Here is a 26,597-nt window from a genome sequence, read left to right on the forward strand (position 1 = left end):
ATCTAGGAGGTTAATTGATGACATCTATGACAATTTAAACTTTTCAAAAACACGGGATCTGCCCTTCAGTGCGGGGCAAGAGGAGTACGTCATACTGTTAGCATAAAAGCAACAGCTTGATCAACAGCTCCGTGTGCATTACGAATATTGTGTAGCGCATCTGTGTTCCTTATCTGCCTGGCTGCTGCGTTCAGCTTCGCTGTAGAGGGGGGCCAACTTCACGGATCTGCTGCGTTCACTGACGACCACTTTGTAATGGGAAACAAATCATAGCAGATGCCAGAATAGAGGACAGTTATACTTAAACTCATCAGGTATTGGGAGTTTAGGACTAAGACGTATCACGAACAGCTGAAAGAAGAGATTTTGTTTGGTCCACGCGAGAATGCACACCCTCCGGGTTACGTGAGTCAAGTAGTATCGCCTATGACATTTGAGCGACATTCCGAGAATAGGGGATAGCTCCTCCATGTCTGTTCAAAATAGGGTTATAAAAATCAAATACTAATTAATTCACTACATTGAGAGTTGTTTTGCGAACTGCTCAAAAAGATATTATAATACACATTATAAGTTACGAATGAAAGGGTAACTTGTTTTTGGACATGTGGTTAGCTCATCACGGTCTGGGACCACAGTTAAATAGCCTGAAATTAAAGCGGGTAATAACAGAAGTGAAACTAGATATCTAAATGCTGATGTACTTCCTGGTGATCCGCTTCAGGACGAACAGCACTCATAAAGAAACAGTTCATTTCAGGTATTTCAGGACACTTTTTACCAGTGCAATCTGCTGTCGTAATCGTTTTTTAAGAATAATTATGTTAAGCTGAAAGTCTACTTAGAAGTGTAAAAAAGACAGGTCTTTGAAGAAATCCAGTCATAGTGTGAAGTAATGTCTAAAAAAGGCGTATCAATTTGATTATATTTTGCTTTTGTGAACAGCATAGGCGACGCTTAAAATCTGATTATATTACTGCTCCTATTGAAGAAATTTCTTAAGGACTTATTACTGTAATTGGATCCTAAACATGAGCTTAAAGAAATTATGTTTTGAAGTGGGCAGTGCCAGAAAGGCCCGATTTTCAGCACAGACCGTGCTCACTTTTAAGTTACAGTAAGCACAGTGCGGTGCAAGGGATTTATTAAAATAACCTGTAACGTACTGTAGGGTGTTACAAAGCACAGAAAGAAATCCTTGACAAATGCCATGACGCACGTGAGATTATAACTTTTTTATCAGCAAATCATACAGTAAAAGTATAATATTGATTTAGAACACGTTTAAGGGTTATTGATGTGTGTCGTGTTGCGGGAATTTAATGGTATCTGAAATCGGTAGCCACGCATGTCAACATTTTAAATATAATATGTAAACAATATTAGATAATAACCTACCGGTGTTCGAACATGTGTCTGATTTTGATCGGCACGCTTGCTAACAATTTAACACCAAGAAACTCTCGTGTGTAAACGTTTTGTTGTTGGTTGTATTTGTCATACATGTCTGTGAGACAGTTTGGTATAATACAGGGGAAACATACAAATACAAGGTGTCTTATCCTATGTTGTAAATAGCTTTCACATGTAATACATACATTTCTGTAAGGAAGCAAACGAGCAGGACAAAGCTTCCTAAAGCCCTTGTTTTCCAGTATTTCCACTGGACTAAATTACTATAACGTTATGATGGGAGCTCACACTGTGAGTTCTGTAAACTGTTTTAAAGATACTTCTGTTCTTGGTATTCTACAATCCTACTATTAAACCTAATTTGTCATTGTTGCACATATTTAGGGGAGGTCACCGAAGTTAAATGCAATATTCTAAATTACAGCTGTGATTTATTATTTTTATTTTTATACCCACTTAAATAAGGTAACATGTCCAAACGCAAACACATAAACTTATTTCATAATGAAGATAGCTGCAGTGTTTAAGAACAAATTAAAGAATAGTACTATTTTCATTGTGTGTTGCAATAAACTGACCTAATTTCCCATAACTAGGTTTTCCAACATTATTTTTGTAATAGTTGTTTATTACTTTTATTGAGAAACTCAGAAAGAGAACTTTAAAGGAGGGATTGCCCAATTTTTTTTCACCTTTGGAGAAGCAGCCCTGTCGCTACTAAAGTCTGTGTCTAAGCATAGATACATTTCCCAGAATCAGTGAATTGATCTTGCAAGTGGGTCATAATTTTACTGTTAACATTAACATGGGGGTAGAAGAGGGTGGCTAATTTAGAAAGTTGCATGGATTCTCTTGCACTCACTGCTACCCACTCCTCTCCTTGTAGGCATTCCCCTCTGTTATTTCTGGTATTTTTCTTTCATTTTACAGACTCTTTCCTAACCAGGCCATGATCTGTCTTTACTCAGAACGAGAAGAGCTTGGTGTGAGGTGATGTCCGTGCTACTTTTCCTGCTGATGTTTTAAACACCATTAAATGAAGAGGAACTACAAGGGACAAATAAAAGCTCTTTCAGAAAATGGGGAACTGCTGTCAGGCCGGGTCTTGCAGTGTGGATGAGAGCAAAGGGTTGCTTCAAGAACAGACAAGAGGTTCCTCAAGTAAGGGAGTTCTAGTAGAGACTCCGTATAAGGATGACAGGAACTACAGAGACTGTCCAGTCCACTGTGAAGAGAAAGAGGAAACTGGCTCAAACAATTCAGAGACAAAATGGTATGTGTTTTTCCTTCACACCAAGCAGGAGGTGTGTGTTCCAATGGCATGTCATATGCTACACTTACATATTTTATTTGGAGGAAAGGTAGTCTCATACTTCATTGTTGAAAAATGCATTGTATATTTTTTAACTGTATAAAGTAAAGGTATAATATTCTTTATATTCTTTATAATATATATACACTGTATATACAGTACATACTGTATATCACTTTCTCTAACATATATACATCAATATATATATTGAAAATTATATTTATATACAATTGTATACAGAATATTTGTTTTGTTCATCGTCTGCATTTTCAGTATTTGCATATTTTGAAGTAATAATGTATTTTATTTGATTACCAATTAATTATTAATTATTGAAATTCTTTACTATTTAATTAGGAATTGTTGCTTTGTAACACAATACCATTATTGAAAAGCTAGCTAGTTGATTTTGTCAAATATAATTAGTTGTAAAACAATGGTGTGTATACTTTTCCCCTGCAGTTTCTAATACAATCTTAGATGCACCAGGCTTCAATGCCTTTTAAATGATAACCACATTAATCGGGTTTATTGATTGAGAACATGAGGTTCCAAATAGAATTCATGTGATTTTGATTTTGTTTCCCAGCCTGTCTGTCTGGGAAATAAAGATTGTAAGCATTCAGGTAGAAACCTAAATCTATTACATAAAACATATTAAGACTTGAATGCAATTGATATCAATACTCTATTGTCAATTCTTTACTGACACTCATATCAGATCCACTACATAAAAGGTGCAGCTTGAATTTAAGATATTCAGATGGAGAGGGGCAGGCGGAAGGGGTTAGAGAGTACAGGGTGGTCACAGTGAAATTTACCTTTCACTAATGTAGGTTCATGCACTGTATGTTCATTTGTTCATGCTATGTGATATGTTAAATAAATACCCAACATTCATAACCTGGAGATATACTTTACACAGGAATGCAATTATTAAGATTGTAGTCAACCATTAAAAAAAACAGTCCAGTATTGTAGGTACCAGGCTTCTTTATAGTAATAGATAAATAAAAAAAATTCTAGGTTTGCAATAGGAGACAAAGTAAAATAATTAGCTTTGATAAAAAAAAGTGTACTCTTTACTCATAACAGCAAATAAAGCTGTTGTGTGGGATGTCTCTTATTTTTAAAGTGTTTATACGACCAGTAAAAAATTGATCTCACGCTTCCCATTCTGTTTCTAAAATAGGGCCCTAGCCATGTAAATTAAACCAAAGCTCATTCAGACACTGCAGTCTTTCCCAGTTTGACTAAGCAAGGTTTTCCCTTGTCAATTGCCTTCCTAGATAGAAGTCTTCTGACAAAAAAAAAACAAGTTATTGCTTATATATTATATTGTATATTGAAAGTAGAACTATTTATGTTGTCAAGAGTGGTATTTTTTCTTTGGAAAAGAAGTTACAGACCAAAATATATGCCAGCATAGCTCTGTATTTTAGGTGAAGTACTGTCTATGCTTTGGGCATTGGAAATCCCATAGTGTCTTTTGTGAGTGCATGGGTATTAATTCCAATGCCTAAAGAATAATCTAACTTGAGTGAAGTCTTCTGTACCTTCTGTTATGTTTCCAGGTTTAAAACAGACTTCCTCTTTTCACAACAAGAGGTATTACAGTGTGAAATTGTTAAGCTCAGGCTTTTTATGAAGTGATTTTGGTAACCTGAAAAATGTTCTATATACTTTGAGCATCTTTAAATATGGGTTCAGACATCCCATCTTGCTCAGGATTCTGCTTCTTTCATCAGAAGGGCCAGGGATACCAGTTAGTTTGGTTACACTTAAAAGTGTCCAGGTGGGCTGAAACAAGTGAGGAGACAGAATTGTTTCTCTAATGTAGAATTGGCACATTTATTAAAATGGCTAGTGTTAGCTCACTGCTCTGTCAGATGGCAGGGCACACCATAAGGAAAAGAACAGACACACCCAAAGAGCAATGTGCCCCAACTACCTTCTCATGTCCACTCACCATGGACCCCCCTATTACACTGTACACTCAGCATTTTCGTCAGTATATACATAGAACAGTATCAGTATTGCAAACAACAAGAACAGAAAAATCTGGGTATTGAAGTTTCTGTACAGCGTGGGTTCACAGCATGCATTTTTTAATTTTAACGATCAAGATGATCAAAGCCCAAGCTTGCTTTGAATATTGCGGAACCATATTTTCATCTTCCTTGGTTTCCAGGGGAATTTATTAGAAAATGTACCTATGTATGAGGAACTGTAGTTCCTGTGGGCTAAGCTTAACTACGATGTCCAGAAACCTAAGCGGACAGCATGACAAGAGGTTAGTGTGTTATGAAAATCCCCGGAAATTATTTTGTTCACATTTCAAAGATGGATTAAATACTGTACTTTCCGAGGCAAACACACATTTCAACATACGGTATGTGCGCCTTAATAGACATCTTGAAAGATGCTGCTAAGGGAATGACTACTTTGCAATAAAAAAAAAGTTCCGTGCTTTTTAAAAAATATTTTCATTCCAAAGTTAAACTTGAGTTACCCTGCAGATGTGGTGGGAGTGCGCTAGATTGTCTCTATGTAGGCTGTATTTCGTCCAACTTGTTTAGAATTCAAAATGTTCTAAGTGCCTTTTAAATGTGTGAACGAAGTTTCTGTTTCTTTTTTGACTTGGTGAATTGGCACCGTGCACAGTTTCAATATGGGCCTGATTTTACAGACATGGTAAGTGTCTCTTGAGTTGGCATGCGGTCTATCTGCCCTCTTAGCGCTTTCTTAAGGATTTAATTTTTACTGGCGTTTTGGCAGCTGCGTTTTAAGTTTGCATCGAAGTTAGTACAATTTTATCGCTCATTTGAAAACTTGGAAAGTTTAAATATGGCCCTTTGTTTTATTACAATCGAAACTGTGAACCGCTATGTAGGTCATGTTAATCAGAACATTAAGATGTTGTTAAATAGCTGCAGTTCCCTTCCGAACTTGGCCATTACAAATCTCCAAAGCGATCTATAAGTTTTCACGTAGAAATAAGCCTGTTTTTGTGAAACTGAACAAATACTTTACTTTGGTGTAGTTAAAATGCAAACAGTTGTTTGCATTAACATGGTACTCCAGGTAAAAGCACAAGCTCAGCGTCAATCACGTTTTTGTATGACGGATTTGAAATCTTTTTTTTATATATAATTATTATGGACTTTCCGTAAAGTCTCACAGGTGACACAAGACTGGGCGGCTTTATTACACGCAAAATAACTTTTCACACATACTGAGTGTGTATAAGTAGCTCTGTCAAAATCAGTTCTAACACCGCGACAATAAATTCCGCTCCTGAGCGTGTTTACCTGCCTCCGTCTCTGTGACTCCGATTATTTGAGCTTTCAATTCGTTTATCCCTCAGAAGGTCTCTCAGCACCTACTGTAGGCTATATTAGCATATACCCATAATGAACATTCTGATATAATGAGGTGTTCAAATGATTTTTTTTAATAAAAGGTATGCACATATTATTCATCTATCCATTTTCTAATGCTTTATCCAAATCAGGTTTGCGAGGGTAGCAGGAATCTGTTCTGTCAAGCAGTTGGCCTAAGGCAGGATACATTGTGGTCTGGACACCAGTCAATAACAGGGCAGACACACACACACACCACGACCATTTTCCCAGAAGCCAGTTAACCTACCAGTATATCTTGGGACTGTGGGAGGAAACCCCCTTGAACACAATGAAAACTTACAAACTGTTTAGTTCAATGGAAAAAAAAACTAAATGGAATTTAATTTCTGTGTAGTTATACTTATAAAAACAACTATATGTTTTTATTCACTAAAAAGAAAGCTTTACCTGGTGTGTACCTTGAAGTTTACTCTGATTCTGTTTCTTTTTGTGGCACACAGGTGTCTGCCTCGGGTCTGCAGTCTATTGTCTTTTGACTTGACTTTGGAGTCCTTCCCCAGATTTAGAGTTCATAGACGTTTTCTACTGATTGGACTTTCTAGTCCCCAGAGGACATATAGGGCTCAAAACAAATCCGCTGACCTATTGTGTAAATGTAACAAATGTAAGGAGGAGCATGTACTGTAGGCCTCATGCTTGCAAATATGATGGAACTGAAAGGCACAAGTTCACTCTATCAGTGGCGAATTGTTTGGGCAGCAGAACTGCAATGGAGGGAGATCACAGGAAATCACTAATGTGGGTGTGTATGTAGTCGTAGTTATATAAGATATAAATACTTGTGCTATTGTTTATCACGAGTGCAATTGTAGTACATACAGTAGTTGACATATCTCTGGTCGTGCTCTGTCGTGTATGCTTCATATACAGCTTGGTGTGGCAGCCAGGCCAGCAGATCAACCAGAGGGAGAATTTGATTTGTACACCTGTCTGTTCTGACTTCCTTTGCAGCTAAGAATTACCTCTGAAGTTCCAAATTTGAAGCATCTTTCAAATTGTTTGATATTCAAATGTTTTATTACTTGAAAGAACATCTTAGCCTTAAACTTAAGGGTTGAACACTTTTTCAGACAGAGCTGTTCAGGTCTCAAATTTAGTTTGTGTGTTTTTAGTTTTAGACCAGCCACATTATATTGAGTGCCTCTAAATACAAGCGAATTGTCTAGTTTTCCAACAGCATGGAAAGGTCAGCCTTCTGCATCAGTGGAAGGTCAGGCAGCTACTGGCCTGTGTTTGTTTCTGCTATGTTTTGTGCTTGGTGATCTTATTTTTTATAAACGTTTCTATACACAGGCTGCACCTTTTTAAAATACGTTTTCTGTGTTTGCTTTTCATTTGAAATTTTTAGTGGTGGCTCAATAAAGATGATAATTTCATACACTTTATATGTTCATATCTAAGATGCTATTTAGATGTTTTTCGTATCTGTAAGTGCAGTTGTCATGTTTTTTTACTACTTTATTATCAGTGTTTCCTTCTTAGAAAAAGAGCTGTAAAACCCTAAATGTTGTCTATTATTTAAATATAATTGTTTTTTCTATCTTAAAAAATTAAATATCTTATATCTTTAAATCTGATCATATTATCCATGTAATTATTAATAATCAAATAAGAATTAATCTATTTAATATTCATTTTTTTTTTTTGATTTGATAGTCATTGGGTTATGCGTTGTGTTTTGGTTTCCAAGTGCTGAACAGGACTTTTCCCAATCATTATCTTCACACAGCAAGAAAGCAGACGATGCTGTGCCAGTAGCTGAGACATTAGATGGTGGTGCTGGACAGGATGTGCACTGTGAACACCACGTAGAAGAACTGCAGGAGGACCTCCCAGAGAAAACCGAGTTCACCCATGAGGACGAGGAAGTCGTAGCCCCAGTGGAAAGTGCCGCTGAAGCTCAGCAAGGCCATGAACTCATGGCAGTAAATCACAATGGGTACGGCCATGGAAGGAAACTTTCTTTTTGCTTTACCGCCTATGGGAATCTCAAGAAGTTGGTTGCATTCCAGAGCTCTTCAGAATCTGCATTATGGGCAAAGACTGTGATCCCCCGAGAGACAGCTCTCAGACAGTGGTTGGGTTTGGCAAGTTTGGGTTGTCGAGAGCATTCTTGATTTGTGATGCAGCAGCAGGCAGATCAGTTTTCAGTTTCATCGGTCCATGCTAACGATGCTAACTCAGCCTACTAGGCGCTATTGGGCACAAGTAGCTTGTGCAAGTTGGTTAACAGTTGGCCTTTACATATTGTAAAAAGTGTTGTAATAAGATTGTAAGAGGGTTGTAGCTTCCAAATTAAAATAAAAACTACATGATTTGAAAGTTTAGAGAAGTATTGTCAAAAGAGGAAAAAAAGAACACAGTATGTTAAATAAGGCACACAAACCCATAATAATTTGCAGATAATTAAAGTTTGTGATATTTCTTTTGAAAGGTCTTAAATCAAACTCTTGATAGTTATTGGTTCAAAAGCCCACAAGGCTGAAATTGTATAGTGTCCGGATGTCGCTGTACATTTGACATTTTAAAACCAGATTTCATAGTAATACTGTCAGGAGCAAACAATAATTTTAAGTGACTTGTTTGCCAGTGATTCTAAAGAGAATTGCTCGAATCTCCAGCATTAATAGTAACCCATGACCAAACTCGCCAATGTGATTAAAAGCTTCAAGATTCAGAACTTGAAAAAAATATTGCTGCTCAAGGCCAGATGATTAGGCTTGGCATAATTTGCTACTGAGGCAGCAGTATAGTAAATTCATGTTTTTTATGATAGAAGCCAAATCTTTTTCAGAATTTGATTAGAAGCCTTGGTTTCAATCACAGTACAGCCCTGGGATGTCTTTATAAAATATGTCATAACATCAGTTGTGTTTTCAATAACTCAACATCTAAAAAGCAGAGGAAACTGGATGGATGATGACGCTGCACAGGACTGTAATTGAATTGTTCTGCATTGCAACTGATCTCTTGTGTCTATGCCCTCATAATAATTAGATGATGCTTTATAAAAATATTAATTACTGCTCATACTATATTTTTCATACATTCTGTGTGTGATCTTAATTATGATTTCAACTTAGAATTTGATATAACTTTATAGTGTACCTCTCATAAATGTTGAAATGATCAGTCAGCCCAAATCACTTTTGCAACATCCTGTTCACAAGCACAGAAGAAATTAACAGATACATACAGTCTCTAAGAAAGGACTATTGTCTTGCCATCTTGAAGCTTGAAGTGTAAAGCGCAGGCATTCTGATGGAGAACTGATACTGGCCTCATGGTTAACACAACCACCAGGAAAATCCCTGGGCTTTCTGGCACAGAGTGAGCTGAGGATCTACTTCCATTTGCACTCTTCCAGCCTCCTCTCACTCTGTGTCTGTGTTACTGTTGTAAAGTGATAGACTGAGAAGAAATAGACGCAACAAGTATTTCCAGTGGGGCGGCATGGTGGTGCAGTGGTTTGCATGAATACCTCGCAGTGCTGTGTGGGGCCCTGGGTTCAGTTCTGGACCTGGAGCGCCATCTGTGTGGAGTCTGCATGTTCTCACACACTTGGGTTTCCTCCAAGTGCTCTGCTTTCCTCCCACAGTCCAAACGTTAATTGGCTTCTGGGAAAATTGGTCCTCGGTGTGAGTGTGTGCCTGTCTGTGTGAGTCCAGTGATGGATTGTCTTCCCCATCCAGGGTGTCTCCTGTCTTGTGCCCTTTGTTTGCCAGGATAGGCTCCGGCTCCCCTGCGACCCTGAACTGGGTGAGGCAATTCGGAAATGGATGGGTGGATAAAATGTTTCCCGTGCTCATTTTTTTTTTGCATTTTGAATGTTTCTCAGCTTATGTGCAAGGGGGCGCTTAAAATGTTTGGGGAGCTTGAGTCTGTTAATTTCCGCATTTTTCAGGACAGCCGCTGAGGAAGCTACAGAGGCTGAGGAACTAAAGGGGACAATGCAGGATAGCAAAGAAGATGAAATGGGAAATATCATCAATGGTGCCGCAGCTCCAGGTGAAACGGGTCTCGGAACAGATCCCACGAACACGGATCTCGAGAGCTGCGTCCCCTCGTGTAACAGTGAAGTGAAAAGGGTCAAGCTTGAGGAGGAACCTGTGAGAAGTGAAAAGTAAGTTTCGCAGCCCCTGTGTTTCCACTAGAGGGTGCCAAAACACCACCGATTTGAGTTTTAGTAACGGGAGGTTTTTACTTATTAGGATTAGAGAGAAAAACTAGTGATGGGTATAGAAGCATTTCAGCAGCTTATGTAATACATTTTTATTGCCGTTTTAAGCCATTTGTATATGTAGTGAATGCATTGAATTAATATTGATTGATCTATTTTGCCTGTTTTTTAATCCTCTTTAAATGTGGTGCGACTCAGTATTGGTATTGAAGGTGAAAACTAAACGAAGGGGTTTTTTAGGACAGCTTTCACTTAGTTATTTCAAGCTCAAACAGTGAAATCTCCTTTGAAACATAATCACGAACAACAGCATCAGATTGCAATCGTATCTGCAGCCAGCTGTGTTTTCAATGCAAATGCTGTTGGAAAGAAATGCAAATGCAGCAAAAAGCGTGTGCTCACAGGGTAGGGTGGAACTGTGGTGTAAAAATACATTAAAACTCAGAACAGAGCTGCTGGGGATGCAGTTTTACAGTCTGTAATCCTGGTTGAAAAAAGTTTTCAGATCCATACTTTTGCCACTATATGATGTAACACTGAAACTAGGATTAACCTGCCTTAAAGGGGTCAGACAGCATGCCCTTTTAATATAGAGCAATTCATTTTGTCCAGATAGACCTTTATTCAAGACCACAAAACAGCTGGAAACTGTTTATTTTGTGGAGAAGATCTGACTGTAGAATCAGTTAATCTTTAACCATTAAAAAGAGGCTTATCCGAAATGTTGGCAAAATAGACAGACATGACCTTGATTTAACTAAAGTAAGGAGGTCTGTTCAGTTTGTTGTTTTTGCTATTGGCAGATGAGAAACTAGCTCTGTAATGAGTGAAATAAAACAGAGCTATTTTCTTCAAAATGAGCTTAATCGGTGCCGGTTGTGCTACCACAAGGTCCTTAAAACCTGTTATACACAATTAGGTGCTGTTTTGTGGTGTTTCCAAAAAGAATTGAGTTAAAGGTAGCAAGTAAATGTTATCTTGTTTTCATCTTCTGAAAGTTTTAAATATGAAATACTTTTAAAATATATATTCTGGTTAAACTTCTAAGATTATCCCAAAAGGATTTGTGTGTATATAATCAATGTGAAATTACTAAACTCCTTGAGAGGAGCTGGCTGTTAAAATCCATTTAATTTGCTGCATGTAGGCCATACGCCACAATTCCAAATCAGACCACTAAGAGACAAGTTCCTTCTGGATACATTTTTTCACGTGTCTCTATCTGGAGAGACATGTTCCTTCTGGACCTGGACCGGGACCTGGAGTGCCATCTGTGTGGAGTTTGTATGGTCTCACCCTGTATGTACTGTATGGTTTTCCTCCAAGTCTTCCACTTTCCTCCCACAGTCCAAAGACATGCTGGTACAGTAGGTTAATTGGCTTCTGGGCAAATGGTCCTAGTTGTCAGTGTGTGTCTGTCTGTGTGTGCCCAGTGATGGACTGGCTTCCCTGTCCTCTAAGAAAGGACTATTGTCTTGCCATTTTGAAGCTTGAAGTGTAAAGCGTAGGCATTGTGATGGAGAACTGATACTGGCCTCATGGTTAACACACAACCACCAGAAAAATCCCTGGGCTTTCTGGCGCAGAGTGAGCTGAGGATCTACTTCCATTTGCACTCTTCCAGCCTCCTCTCACTCTGTGTCTGTGTTACTGTTGTAAAGTGATAGACTGAGAAGAAATAGACGCAACAAGTATTTCCAGTGGGGCGGCATGGTGGTGCAGTGGTTCGCATGAATCCCTCGCAGTGCTGTGTGGGGCCCTGGGTTCAGTTCTGGACCTGGAGCACCATCTGTGTGGAGTCTGCATGTTCTCACACACTTGGGTTTCCTCCAAGTGCTCTGCTTTCCTCCCACAGTCCAAACGTTAATTGGCTTCTGGGAAAATTGGTCCTAGGTGTGAGTGTGTGCCTGTCTGTGTGAGTCCAGTGATGGATTGTCTTCCCCGTCCAGGGTGTCTCCTGTCTTGTGCCCTTTGTTTGCCAGGATAGGCTCCGGCTCCCCTGCGACCCTGAACTGGATGAAGCATTTAGAAAATGGATGAATAGATAAAATTCTGTGCTCATTTTTTGCATTTTGAATGTTTCTCAGCTTATGCGCAAGGGTTGCTTAAAATGGTTGGGGAGTTTCTTAATTTCCACATTTTTCAGGACAACAGCTGAGGATGTTTGGAAGTTTATAAGTCTGTTTATAACGCTGGAATGCTGTCAGTCCGTTTGATTGCAGCTGTGTTCCTTGTCCTATCCCTTTGACCAGGACCTTTGAAGAGGAGAAGGCTGGTGTACCGATAAGTGAAGTCACATCTCTGGAGGAGATTGGACAGGAGGTTTCGGGGGACGCTGGAGAAGATGAGAAAGAAGAGAGTTCTCCGGAGGTGAAAAAATCAGGAGCCTGTAGCCCATCGCAGGATGAGGATGGGTATGTTTCTACTCCTGCTCTTCGAAACTAAATTTGACACTTTAGTTCCATGTTTAGTGAAACATTTTCCGAAGATAGTTGTTACCTAGAGATGATAAACTGCAGATGTGCTCACAAATCGAATAGTATACTGATGGTTTGGCACACAGCATTTTTTGTTTTGTTGAGGGTGATCACATGGAAGCAGTTGTAGATAACTGTGTGTAAAGGATCTGTAGATGTTAAAAGTTGTTTTTGGGTTTTTTTATTTGTCTCTCCCTCTTTACAGATCATAGGCTGTATCACAATCTGTCCATCATAGCAAGGAGCTAAAGAGATGATGGCTGACTTTCTTAATAATAAGCCTTAAGGACCTTTAAAAAACACAGAAAATGCAAACAAAGCACACATCTCAGTATATTCAGACTCCATCTCCCTTGAGAAGCATCACTTTCAATGACCCACAATTTTGCAGATGAAGTGTGCTAATGTACTAGTCTACTTAAAGGCCTCCAGAAGGATAACCTAATCTCGTGTCTCTGTTCCTATCTCCTCACATCATTTCTAAAAGCACTTTTAATATTTTTTCAAATTAAGCTTGTCATATTAAATGAGAAGCCGCATAGAAATTTAAATAGATTTTAAGTGAATGGGTTGGTAGTGCTTCATTGTTTGAGTTTTGCAAGGACAACACTTGAAAGGGTAGGATAAATGTTCTGTTACCAAGTGTTAAAAGATATAAGCACCTTCAGGTCATATGATGGTAAGCATTGAACGTGTATCAACGTAGATGTCTGTTAGATGAGCTATAGATGTCATGTACCTATTAGTTCAGCCGTAAAGGTATATAATACTTAAGGTTGTCATTCAGTTGTATTTTAGAATTCATTAGTTTACTTGCTTTAAAATAAACTGAAGACTGACCAAATACAACTGTATGTAAAGCTAAATTATAAGCTCAGTTTGACAGGCTATATAGATGTTTAATTTCTTCAGCAAGTCTGTAAAACTGCCATTAGTCCTGTCTAGTCTCACATTGTTATTGTGTTTGGAATTCTATTGGGATTTCTTTTCAGAGCTTGTCACTCTGAAACATTTGTTATTCTTTGTGTATGTGTGTGTTTTATGCCCTTTATAATGCTATACTTATTTTGTTGTGTTTGTGCAAACATTCTCCACATTCTGCGAGGACAAGTTCACTAAAGATTCCTGTCACGGTTAAGCCTTTCCATCTAAGATGTAATATTTGTTTATTGCTTATCAGAGTTTTTTTGTATAATTCTTTTCTCAGGGGAATTTACCTGTTTCTCCCGGCATTGCAGTGTGTGTACAGTATTGATTTGCAATAAGGGGGAGCTTACTGAATGTTTAAATGAATTATATATTCATGCTCTTCTTAGTGTATAAGTGAGATCATTTCATGTTAGTTTAAAGCTTTCTTGCATTACTTTTTTAGGATGGGGAGGAACTATATTAATGTAATCTTAATATACATGTAGTTCTCGATTAACACTGCAGTTGCATTCCTGAAGAAGTTAGGAATTAACACTAAAGAAGTGTAAATTAAAAACAAATTTCCAAAATTTACAAAGAGTGCATACTGTACAAATTGACAAATTCTTTGCATTGCATTTTATTTTTAACTTTTTTTGTCCACATAGTAGCTTATTATGTTTTATGGTTTTATTGATTGCATCTATGATTTGATCAAAAATAAACGTAAGGTACAGACTAAGATGATAAAGACTTGCAGGTGGTTTATTTAGCAAGTCTAGGGTGATGGGAGATGAACAGTGGCTGGAAGAACGCTGAGGAAAAGACCTGGCTCTCTGTGTGTCACTTGATTTCTCCTGGCTCGTAACTGGGTTCACACAGCATACATTGTCAGGAACACGTCAAGACCCGCACCAAGGCATGTTAAACCGAGAACTAATTTGTTCTAAATTAAGAATAAGTATATAATTCTGAGGCACGTTAAACCAAAAATACAAGAATTTAAGTCGTAAATTGAGAAGTACTGGTAAGGTGCTAGGTGCATAGTATATATATATATAGTATGGAATAACTGACAATAGTTGAAGCTCATTTTAAAGATCACTGACTGTTAATAGGGAATGAAATTGAAGTTGTCCGAAAACGACAAAATTGAAACGCAGTACAGAACAAAAGATCAGTGAGCTATGCCTGTCCATTGCCATGTTGTTTGAAGACGTGAACAGTAGTAACGGTAGGACTGGTCTACTCCAGAGACTTGCATTTCTTCCACTCACATCTGTCTTCGGGTGATTGCTGGGCTGAACAGCACTGGGTGTACAAAGACTGCTGTAGATAGTGGTGAGAAATTATGAAGTACAGCTTCCTTTCCTCTTGTAAGTTTTCCTTTCCTTTTGATTTTCTTCCCAGAGAGCTTGATCTGTATCGTGCCGAAGAGGAGATAGAAGAGAGTAAGTTTGAGAAAACAGCCCAGTCTAAGGCAGAGCTAGCAGGTACTGTAGGTGCATGTCATTGCATTCATATCTGTTGTTTTTCCTGAGCTTGCCTAATTTGCCAGACACATATTTGGCTGTTGTGTTTGGAATATTTGTTTGCACCCATTTATTTTGTGTTTTTATTTGTGTTTTACTTCCTGCATACTAATATAAAAAAAATTGTGTTGTATAATTTATACACTAAGAAAATTTCTTTGGATCAACTATTTTAATGATTTATTTGGCTGGCTCTTTGATCCAAAGTGGCTTATATTTGCACCCATTTATACAAATGGACATTAGACTTGCGCTGTGTGAGTAGAAATCCCCAGTTGAGCTGACTGGAATCCACAGCCTTACAGTTCCGAACCCAGACTCCTTCTCCACACTGCTGGTTTATATTTCCTCATTTCCATCATTGTTGTCGTTTATTTTCTTAGTTTAATTGTCTGACACAAAAAGTTTAGTGAATTAATTTCAGTCATTGAATTTGCAAAAAGCATATATTTGTAGTATGACTTCTTGTGTTTATTCAGGAATATAAAAGGATATAATAGAAATCATAGCCTTTTAGTATATGCATTGCAGTATGACTATTGAAATCTCTGTCATGGTGTGAGTTGAAGAGTAAGGGTGTTCTGGTCTTTTTCTGTAAAAGTGAGCTGCTTTAACGTGCCTGCACCACGTATCCATGCAGTACCAGGTTCCCAGACAGGCATCTAACAATGACATTTCTCCAGTTTTAAGCACTGCTTTTTGACATACAGTACAAAGCACTTACAGTGACAGAAAGTGAACAAAGATCTCAACATGCTTCTCTGGTTTTGACTGCTTTCATTGTTTTTGAGCTGTAGGGCTAATTTCAGTGACATTATGCAGAGCCAGTAGACTTTCACAGCATAAGCAAAGTCTTATTTGACAGCACATTAATCCCCGTGTTACTGAATATCCTGTAAAAGGCAGTCATGGAAATATACCTATCAAGGAAGCCATGAGAGAGAGTTCTCACCTGAGTAAGGTCTTTATTTCAATATTGCAATATTGGGAGCTCTGCTCTCACTCTGCAGAGTGCGTCAGAGACTCAGCTTGCTAAAGGCAGCACAGGCTTTTTATAAAGATGTTGTAACGCAGTGGAAAAATACAGCACTCCCTTTCTAATACTTCCCCTTTCCTTAGGACAAAAAGGAAGCGCCAGTACATATTTTTGCAAAACTCAGTAATTGCATTCGGCTAATTTGGTAATCTAGACAGTACGTCCTGCCTTGACAAACTGTCTTCTGACAATCTACATATAGCACAGCAGTTACATTTTTGTTATATATTTTCCTAAGGCTCTTTACATTTTAAGAATCAATTTACTTATTAGATTTCCATTTCAAGGCTTATATAAACCTCAGTTTCTATAAAATACTTACCTCCTGATCAGTATGAACACTTGTTTTAATATCAGTGTTAACTAAATCTGAAATTGTATTCTGTAGTTTAATTTGTGATGATGAGTAGTTCTGACAAACTTTCCCTGTAAGACTGAACCATTTTCTTCTGAGCAAACACATGGAGACACTACAGAAGTCCGTTGTATTGTAAGATAGAAATGTTTTGATTTAATTCTGTAAATAAAATGAACAGTCATAATGAGAGTTATGTGCCGTTACAGTGTGATGTGATAAAATCACAATACTAGAACTAGGATTTCTTGCAGAAACTGGGTATCGGACAAGAAGATGAATAACCACGAACTGAAAACTAGAGATTGAAAACTCGCACTGAGGGAAGCCCTCACTTGCTTATCTCCCCTCTGGGGTCAGTTACAAGAGAAGCAGCCGACCCTCATTTGTCCAAGCAGAATCACCCCGCTGGGGGGTCTCTCGACTCGCTTTCCGTGCTCTAGGTGCTGTGTGATTACTGCATGCCCCCTTCAACTCACAGTGCAGGGCCCATACCCTGAAAGCACGTCTCAAAGGTCATGTCCCGTGTACTGACTCAGCCATCACGGGCTTGCAGAATTAGAGAGGAATGGGGAACCACTCAATCTAACCAATTAGACTGAAAAGTCTAATTTTCAGGCTCTGTGATCTTTACAGTAACATTTATTAATATTAAAGTAGATCTCAGCCATACAACAAATCAGAAATCGTATTCTAAGAACTTGAGATGTCTGCCGATTATTAGAATTACTATTCTGTAATGGATTTGTTTGGGGGGGAGTATTTTAAATGGGATTGGCTGTTCAGTAGATGCTGGGTTGCCAACTGCAAGTTTATTCAATAGTCTGTGAAAAAGGTCCAGTTTTAAGACCTTCATCTGGATGATGGAAAGCAAAAACGGAGCACAGATGCTATGAACCAGCATCATCCTATTCCGTTGTGTTGTGACTACCCCATCCTCCTCACCAGAAACTGTATCTTTTAAAACTTGAGATTTTCTGTTGTTAAGACAGTAGCAAGAAATCTGCAAAGTTGGCAGCCCTAAGCGGTAGAGATATCAGACAGCAGGATGAATAGCATATTGGCCAAACAGCTGACGTTGATGACTAGTGGCATCCTGATCAGAAGGTAATGATATGTTATATAAACTGTGATCCCTGTCAAGTGACTTAATAACTATGGAATTGGTTTGCTGATGAATTAACCACAGTTAGGCTTAAAGTCTGATTGTTGTATTTTGTTTTGGGTTTTTTTCTGTTTTATCCTTGCCTTTATGTAACTTTTTTTTTCTCCCAATATATGCACTCAGTTCCTCAAGACAAGTGTAGTGTTGCCCCAGAGGTGGATATATTAACATACAGTGAGAAAGAGTGGAAGGGAAACACAGCGAAAAGTGCTCTGATTAAGAAGGTTGGTTGGTCTTTCATTAGGTTTTCTAACATTAAAATAAATCACATTTCTCCCAAATCTCCCAATCCTACTTTTTGGCACAAATAAAAAAAATACATAGGGAATGAAAAACCACAATCTTTTTGATTCAGATAAGGTTGGTACTTTTTGTTTTTTTTCTTAAAGTAGAGATACAATTAAGTGAACCCAACAAAAGTTATTTGTTTTAGTAACAAAAATCCAAACTTAAGAGATAGCATAGTGTCAGTGAAATGCCATGTGAATTTTAAGAAACAGTTTAGTTAGTTACAGTATGTTCTGTCAGTTTTTAGGTAGTGAGGTTTATTACAGTATTCAACAATTTTGTAATTTGTTCTTGCCAGTGTTGGTGTGCAGTGCAAACTACCAAGCCATACAGTGCATAAGGACATACTGACTCTTCAAGAAATTGCTTGATCAGATACTTTTCTATATAGTTCATGTAGGTAGCTGCGTCAGCATGGGTAGGCTGCATAGAAACAAGAACGGTTTATTCCAAGCTGAAAAGAGAAGAAAGGATTGCTCACATCCGAAGAAGGCTCCACAGCTGAAATGTTGTTTCCTTTCTTTCTCTTTTCAGCATGGAATAGACATTTACTTGTTACTTTTCTTTATGACCTACTAGGATGAGCAAGATGGCTCTTCATGCTCTTTCAAGGTTGAAGTTTTCTTTTTCCATCTCCCTATTTCCTCTTTCAGGGTTATGAAGAGGTCTCCAAATGTTTCAGTGGCCTACGCCGAGTGAGGGGAGATAATTACTGTGCACTGCGAGCAACTCTTTTTCAGGCAATGTCTCAAAGCACTGAGGTCCCCGACTGGCTTCAGAAAGAAGACACAACACAGGTACGAGTGTCTCTCATTCTCATTCTCATTTTTTGCATGGCCCAAGACAAGGAGTTGTTTTGTGTGTGACTGAAGCAAGATCTCAGACAGCTGGCTCTTAAAGGGTCTATCACTGTTCAGTCTTTTTTCTTCAGTCTGGAGGTTGTTGACCAGGCCTAGGCCTTTCATACTGGAAAGCACCCTGATCAGTATCATTCTTAGGGCTTTTAACTTTCCCCCTCTGTAAGTTTTTAAATACATTTCCTTCTGTTCCTAAGGTTCTTCATTTCTGTTTCATGTACTTTTCTTGCTGGCAAGTTGTGCTTTATTTCAAATTTACACTGAATGATCACAAGGCCTATAATGGAGTGTAATAGGTTGATTAAAATATAATTCCCCATCATTTTACATAATGTTTTTTTTTTAATCCCCATGAGCAGTCTGTGCTGTGTTTTTTCTGTGCTGAGATAATTTTAAAGATTGCAGCTGCAATTGAAAGGAATCAAGTGCGTGTTTACAGCAGTTCCCCGACAGGCTTGTGTGGAGCTGATCTACTTTCCTTGCACAAATCCCAACAGCCAGAGTTCAGAAGTCTTTTCATGGGCTGTTCTTGCTGTAATGGTTGAAAATTGAAACTGAAACAACGCAGTGGGACAGTTCACATGAAAGGGAAAACACAAAAGATTGAAACTGTGCCGTTTTCTCACATGAGTCTTAATCAAGTTTCCTCACTCCTGCAAATAATCTGTTTTTAGATTATACCGAGGTAGTAGAAAAGCAAAGCGTTTTTGTATAATTTGGTACAATTTAAAGATTTTTCTTTGCTCACATTTTTTTAATGACTATAAAATAAGCTTAAAATGAACTGTTTCGGTAAGTGAGCTGCGGGCCCCTACATATTCCATATCTGATAATCACATTCCTTTCTTGTGTGTTTATGTGTGATACACAAGCAAAGAGGGATGTTGGAGATGATGAAGATTGTAGGCCTCATTTGTATTCCCCCTTCACCCCTTTCAAAATCCATTCGACTGCTTTGCTCTATCACCTTGGTGACCAAACCTCTGACCGGTTCACTTTTAAAAATGGTATTCCTAATGATTTCTGATTGTCTGTGTGCTACAGTTGCCTGTGAAGCTAGCTGCAGATCATGAGTGGATTGCACAGTGGAGGTTTCCCCAGGGCTGTGGGAGTGAAACCAAAAGCGCGACAGAGCTGCTGACACAGAACCTGGAACTGCTGAAGGAAAAGGTACACAGTCCTTGTTTTATAATCACATCATGGTAGGTCATGGGTCTGATTTAGTAAAACTATATATCAGCTGTATAGTTATATATTAATGTACAGTACCAGTCAAAAGTTTGAGTACACCTCCTTGAAACCATTCCTGATGATTTTTGCTTTAAACTGTATAAACGTGTCTATAAACACTTAATATTTAATTACATGATATGTGTACTTATAATCTTAAGTGGGCTGCATTAAAAAAAGTTAATTTTTCTTTTTTCAATTAAATGAACACCCCAAAGCAAGCGGATTTCAATCTGAAGCTCAGGTTAGTTAAAAGTCAGAAATGTCTATTACATGGTGTTAGTACACTAAACAAAGTTTTAGCATGTTACCTCATTTACCTTTTGTCACCAATTATTGGTAAACAGGTGAGGGTCCACGATTACTATAAATATAGGGAGTATGGGCAAAAGTTTGTAATTCCTGAATGAACAAGGCAAAACTGTGCTCAGTTAAGCAAGGAAAAAAGAAGGTCTATAATTACTTTAAGAAATGAAGGTTAACCTTTAAGACAAATTGCAAGAACTTTGCAAGTGTCAGTAACTGCTGTGGCCAAGACTATCAAACGATATGAAGAAATTGGAACTTATGAGGACCGAAAAAGGTCAGGCAGGCCAAACCTGTCCTCAGAATCAGAGAATACGTTCATTAGAGTCACACGTCTGTGAAACCGGCAACTAAGGGCCTGTGAAATATAAGCTGAGCTCAGTGCAACTAGAAGTACAGATGTTTCAACATCAACTGTTCAGAGGAGGTTACGTGAAGCTGGCCTACCAGGAGGAATTGCAGCAAAGAAACCATTGTTAAGAGTGCAGGATAAGAAGAAGAGACTTGCCTAGAAACACAGAAACTGGACCTCTGAGGCAACAGTGTCAACATGGAACAAGCAGACAAAGACATTATCAGCAAAGGAAGACAGTGGGCTAAAGCACATACTCCAGGATTATGATATCCATGCAGTAATTTAAAAGGCAAGGCAAAACAGGCTAGCAACTTTGGACCATTTGACTGCAAATTTCAAGCTGAGGCACAAGCAGCCAGTTTAATTAAAAGGGAACTGCGATGCTATTTTTATATCTTGGTGTTAGAAAGAATCGACATTGATGAGTGCATTTCAAACCACAGTAAAAGTAAAATGGATGCAGTAATGTGTAAAACCACCAATTTCCATCACAAACTAGACACAATTACCAGGTATGTGCGGCGCCGTATTGCCATCATCAGTGATTAAGAATAAGGCAACAAAACTTCCGGTGAGGTGAAGGTGCCTTCTTACATTGTAAACAAGCAGGTTTGTGAATATATCTCTTTTAATCCAATTGAAATATTGAGAAGGTTTCACCAACAAATACTGCTTGTTAACTCTGCATGCAGATCACATTGGAACATTTCAGCGGTGAAACATTTCTGCTCGTACATCGCGTTACATTTGTCATTACAGTAACTAGTGAACACGAAGGGCCGCCGCTTCACAGCAGAATTCTCACGAACACTCGCTCTCGCCTGTGGTGAGATCAGCAATGTGCCACAACATGGTGACAATAAAGTACTTTCACAAAGTTTTGTTTAATTTGGAATTTGTCAGATTCTGCGAGGAGGTTTTGTTTTGTTACAGAGATGTAATAACCAGTCTGAGAAATGGGGACTATAGTTCCCCTTTAAAATAGGGTGCTGACAACTCCACAGTTTGGGATGGCAGAGTCGGCTTCCACTGCAAAGAACACCCATCGCACCTGATAGTGCACATGAACAAGTCCGGTGGTGCCAGATGCAAGGTGCACATGTGGTGCCAACCTAAAGAAATCTACAGCCCTGAGTGCTTGCTTCCAACAGTGTAGGGTTATGGTGGTTCCATAATGTTCGTGCCATGGTTTGGGTGCTTATATTTGCTTCATATCAATGTAATCCGTATGTCATGGCCTTCTCAATCACCAGATCTTACTCCAATCAAGTAATTACGCTATATTCTGGAAGAGCACCTGAGACCGAATTTTCCATCTCCTTCAGGCAGACATGAAGGAGCGAACAGGACCCCTCTGTGTGAACAATGAAGCTGTATCCCTCCTACAGAATTCCAGACATTCGTAGACTCTTACACTATGACACATATAGGCAGTACTAGTATCCTCTGAAGATACTGAGATTTTTCATCTGTCTTTGCCTGCTGATGTTTATGGAGATTACAGGGTATGGTGTCTACAGACCGGCAATGTTTGCGTTGCTGAAAGAAATTCCAAAAAACGTACAAGAGGAGTACTGGTCGGTGTTATGAGGGTTATTAAGTGTTGGCCTTCATCTTCTTAAAAAGGGATACAGTGCTAGCTGAAAATGAAGATCTTTCTCTTGCATACTTTCCTATCTGTTGTAGTAATCACAATATCTTTCTTTAAAAGATAAGGTGCCTGACCTGTTTATCATAAAGAAACTCACCAAAATATAGGCTGTATGGTTAAGGCCTTGTCAGCCTGTATGGGAATTTATGTGAGGCTTTAACCTGCCATCAGGAAGGTTTTCATTGGTCTGAATATGTGAAGACGCTTAGCTCAGCTGCACAGTTACTGTGTTTGTGATTTGTCTTTTCTTTTTTATTTTGTCGTTCCTTGTTTAAGGCATTCCTCCTGTTCTTTAGGAGCAAATCCTGTTTATTTAAACCAGCTTTTCGACAGAGAGTTCCAGAATGAAGGGGTGTGTTTTGTTTTAACAAGTGATTTTAATCCATAAAGACTTCTGCTTTTATGTTTTATTTAGCTTAAGCCTATTAAGTTGGATTAAATATCAACATGTTCTCTCTCACATTCATAAGGGCTGGAAAGTATTGGTCAAGTTCCTTTGTGCAAAATGCCAGCCAACCATCAATTTCTCCAGCTCAGTCAAAGGCTTGCAGGCTGTATTTGCTCTGGAGTTAGAGAAAAAAATTAATCTGACAGCTTTTGCTTGGAGATGTTTGTACTTTGTCTGCTAAATCACTTATTTGTCCTTTGTGAGAATTGAAAATTCTTAAAATGAAGTAACAGAGTTAAGTGAATATGACAAGTAGACTGAACAGTGGGAGAATTATGAAATGAGCTTAAGACTCTACTACACAGGCTACAGTCCTAACCAGACCTTCTACTTAAGTTATTATTTTCCCTATATTGAAAGAAATCTAAAATTATATTTACAGTGCGAATTCCTAGAGTGTCTGCTTCTTGAATCCTTTTATTTTCCCACAAGAATATTTAAATCTATAACTCATTGCCTATGAAGTTGAAGGGGGGGTGATTTTCAGAGGAGCACTGTGTGCAGTGACCTCCGAGGTCTCCAGACCTACTGTACCAGCAGGGTCACGGAGCGGCATGTCTTGTGTGTGGCAGTGGCAGGTGGTGGCGCAGGCTGGCGGCGTGGCCGAGAGATGGGACGCGTGCAGCGGAGTGTTCCGGAACGAGGAGGAGGAGTACCGCCTGATGGAGGCGCTCAAGTTCCTGATGCTGAGCACCGCCGTTGAGCTGCACGGCCTGATGGAGGAGGAGAGGGACGTGCCTGTGTTTTGCTGGCTGCTGTTCGCGCGGGACACCTCCAGCTCCCCTTGCACATTCCTCACCAACCACCTGAATCAAGTGGGCTTTACCGGTGGGCTGGAGCAGGTCAGCCAGGCTCCTTGGGGTTTCTCCTTTATCCTGTGGCACTTTGATTTCACAGTCACGGAGAGCAGACATACTCCACCAATAAGACTGAATTGTATAACAGTTTTGTGTATACAGTGCACTGCATGTATACTTATGTTGTCAGTGTATCCCAGTGCAAAGAGCCATTATTAAATTTGTAAAGACTTTTCTGATATTATATACTGTATATATATTTTTTTTAACTTTTATGAATAAGTAGCTACCAACCCTCTTGGACTATCCCAACTTCCCTGTTACCTGCAGCTTTTGTGTTTTCTGAAGTGTGGCAGATTTTCATAGTTTTTGAGTGGTACCATTTACAGTTCTTCTTATAAAAAAAAAGGGTTTCCAGCCCTGGTGCCAGAGAACCGCAATCCAGTCAGCCTTGTAGGTCACACCCCTACAATTTTTTAGGTAAAGATTAGGTAAATTGTGTAACTGATTAATGAAGCAAGTAATCTGTTCACTTAAGGGAATTATATTTATTTAGTGCTAAATGGTATTCTGATTTTGCTCCAGATGACCTCTGAAGAAAAAAAAAAGCAGGTTTAATTGCTTACATTAAATTGTCCAAGCTGTTTTGCAATTAATAAATTAGAAGTTACATTTACAAGACTATCTGGATTGGGGCTCTCTAGGGCCTGTGTTGTGAACCCCAGCTTTATAACAATTCAGAATTGAAATTCATGACAAATTATGCAGACTAGTACTTGAAGGTATTGTGTGCCACGGTGGACTCACTACTGATTTTATGCTGTTTGCTGTTGAGACAGTGCCTTTATTTTTAATTAGAATGACATCTGCATCCCTGAGTTAATTGAATGCAGTGCACTGAATTAAGATCCACGAGTGCTAACTGATTCAACTGATACCCTTTTTTTTCCATTTTTCCCGACCTTATTGATAATTGATCTTTTTGACTTTTTTACCTGAGTATTTTCTAGCCTTTGTTACTTTATATCATAGTTGCAAATGTTTCCTGCTCTGCTAACGGTGTTTTGTTTTTATACCTTAACCAACAAGACAGCTAGATGCTTTCGCCCCATTGCTGCACTGGTTTAACCCTTACGAGCAAACTAGTGTACTAGTTTTTATTATTATTATTAATTTCAGATGCTGTTTGCATTGCTGGATGTTAATTAACTTGCAATTGATTAAATATGGTAGAAATGATAAATGATTCTACGGTACTCAAATCGAATTGCACAATGACCCTGAAATAATCTGTTTTGTCTTTCAGGTGGAGATGTTCCTGCTTGGTTATGCTCTGAAGCAGACAATACAGGTGTACAGACTGTACAAATCAGAGACTGATGAGTTTATGACCTATTACCCTGATGATCACAAGGAAGAATGGCCAAGGGTGTTCCTGGTCACAGAGGATGACCGACACTACAACGTGCTTGTGTCGAAGCAGGGAAGAACGATGCCATAGCAGAAAAGGATATCTGAGGCTCTTTATACTTTCAGAAGCTGCAGAGGTTTGGGGCAATCCAAGATGGCTGAATGTTTATTGAATTGTCCTGCCTGTCCAGAATAATGGATATTCAGAGAGGCTCATGCCTAAGTGTAATTCAGGGAATTATTAGAGCCCCGTGGTAAATGTTTGAGGATTCGAATGTTGACTCAATTTTATTTCTTCTTATTGAAGAAGATAACCTAACAGCACTTGAATATTTTTTTTTATCTGACAGAGTTAAATGTTTAATTTATAAAGCTAATGTTTCATGGATACTGGAGTAAATTTAGACACAATAGCTAATTAAGGGTAGAGAGCAGAATTTGTTTTTTTAACTATTACTCCTTTGTACTTGATTACTACAGCTTTACGCCATAATGAGAAGTTTTTTTCTGTGATGCTAAAAAAGTGTAATTTTTTGTATTTGAAGATTAATTTTCAGGGATTTCTTCAGAAGCCAGAATCATTTTAAATCTCATGGGTCCACGTGCTCCCTTATGCTATGGGTTGTAATATGTTTACTGCAGACTTTTAAAAGCATTGCCCTTCTTAAAACAAATCGGACAAAGACAAAACGGAAAACACTAATTTTTGACAAGCAGAAAACAAATCAAGAATAGGTGCTTTACAGATGCTGTGCATCAGGAAAGCTCATATCTCTGAGACCACAATCACAGTCAAAGTGGCTAGCTGGGATTGCCAACTCCAGTTCATGAGATCCACAACCCTAGAACGTTTTCTCCAAGGGTTGAGGTGGTGACTTTCAGTAGTTTTTTTCTGTTTGGCAGGGAAGTAAGGAAAGCAGAAATACCTACCCCTCTGTGAACTAGCCATCCCAGCTTCATAGACACATCCCCACGTTCCAGGTCACGGGATCCCTTTCCCAAATAATCAGGCTTGCATTTTTCTGACTGTACACAATTTCTCATAAGTAGACCCCTCGAACTCCAGTTAAGTGCTGACTTAACTGAAAAGTTTGAAATAACTTTTTTGCTTTCTGACAGTTGCAAATTCATTTTATTTTTTTAGCTTGCTTAAAATCTCAAAAACGGCGGATAATTCGTTTTATTTATTAGTTTATTTAATTGGAGTGAAAATAAGCTAGCACTGGGATCACATTGACCAGGACTGGGAAGCCCCAGCAGAAGGTATTTTACACTCGGTACCGTCATGGTTCAAAGCTTCCCAAATAACAGTAGGATGTAGTGTATTTTGTTTTCCTTCTAAATAAATTGTTGATCTCAACAATTGTTGATGCATATATTTTTCAATTACCAATTACTGTACTTATTAATGAAAAAGCTTTCAGTGATCATGTGCTATGATGACACCATGA

The 26,597-nt window shown here is 38.5% G+C and overlaps 1 protein-coding gene across 8 annotated transcripts; it reads left to right on the forward strand.

Annotated features, from left to right (window-relative positions):
* The first annotated feature begins 175 nt into the window (after positions 1 to 175).
* On the forward strand, positions 176 to 26,509 carry otulinb (OTU deubiquitinase with linear linkage specificity b). 8 transcript variants are annotated; one of them, XM_069191053.1, is made up of 11 exons: positions 176 to 314; positions 2,382 to 2,686; positions 7,841 to 8,089; positions 10,055 to 10,273; positions 12,583 to 12,744; positions 15,127 to 15,209; positions 17,928 to 18,028; positions 18,746 to 18,889; positions 19,994 to 20,119; positions 23,512 to 23,781; positions 25,043 to 26,509. In XM_069191053.1, exons 2-11 carry the CDS (start codon positions 2,493 to 2,495, stop codon positions 25,235 to 25,237), a joined length of 1,743 nt encoding a protein of 580 aa, XP_069047154.1. In that variant the 5' UTR covers positions 176 to 314; positions 2,382 to 2,492; the 3' UTR covers positions 25,238 to 26,509. The 8 variants fall into 8 exon arrangements, with proteins under 8 accessions (XP_069047154.1, XP_069047155.1, XP_069047152.1 ...); XM_069191054.1 differs by lacking the exon at positions 176 to 314 and adding an exon at positions 444 to 760 and having other exon boundaries at positions 2,344 to 2,686; positions 15,127 to 15,167; XM_069191051.1 differs by lacking the exon at positions 176 to 314 and adding an exon at positions 446 to 760 and having other exon boundaries at positions 2,344 to 2,686.
* The last annotated feature ends 88 nt before the right edge of the window (positions 26,510 to 26,597 follow it).

The sequence above is a fragment of the Lepisosteus oculatus genome, chromosome 6, assembly GCF_040954835.1.
Source record: "Lepisosteus oculatus isolate fLepOcu1 chromosome 6, fLepOcu1.hap2, whole genome shotgun sequence".
Taxonomy (NCBI): domain Eukaryota; kingdom Metazoa; phylum Chordata; class Actinopteri; order Semionotiformes; family Lepisosteidae; genus Lepisosteus; species Lepisosteus oculatus.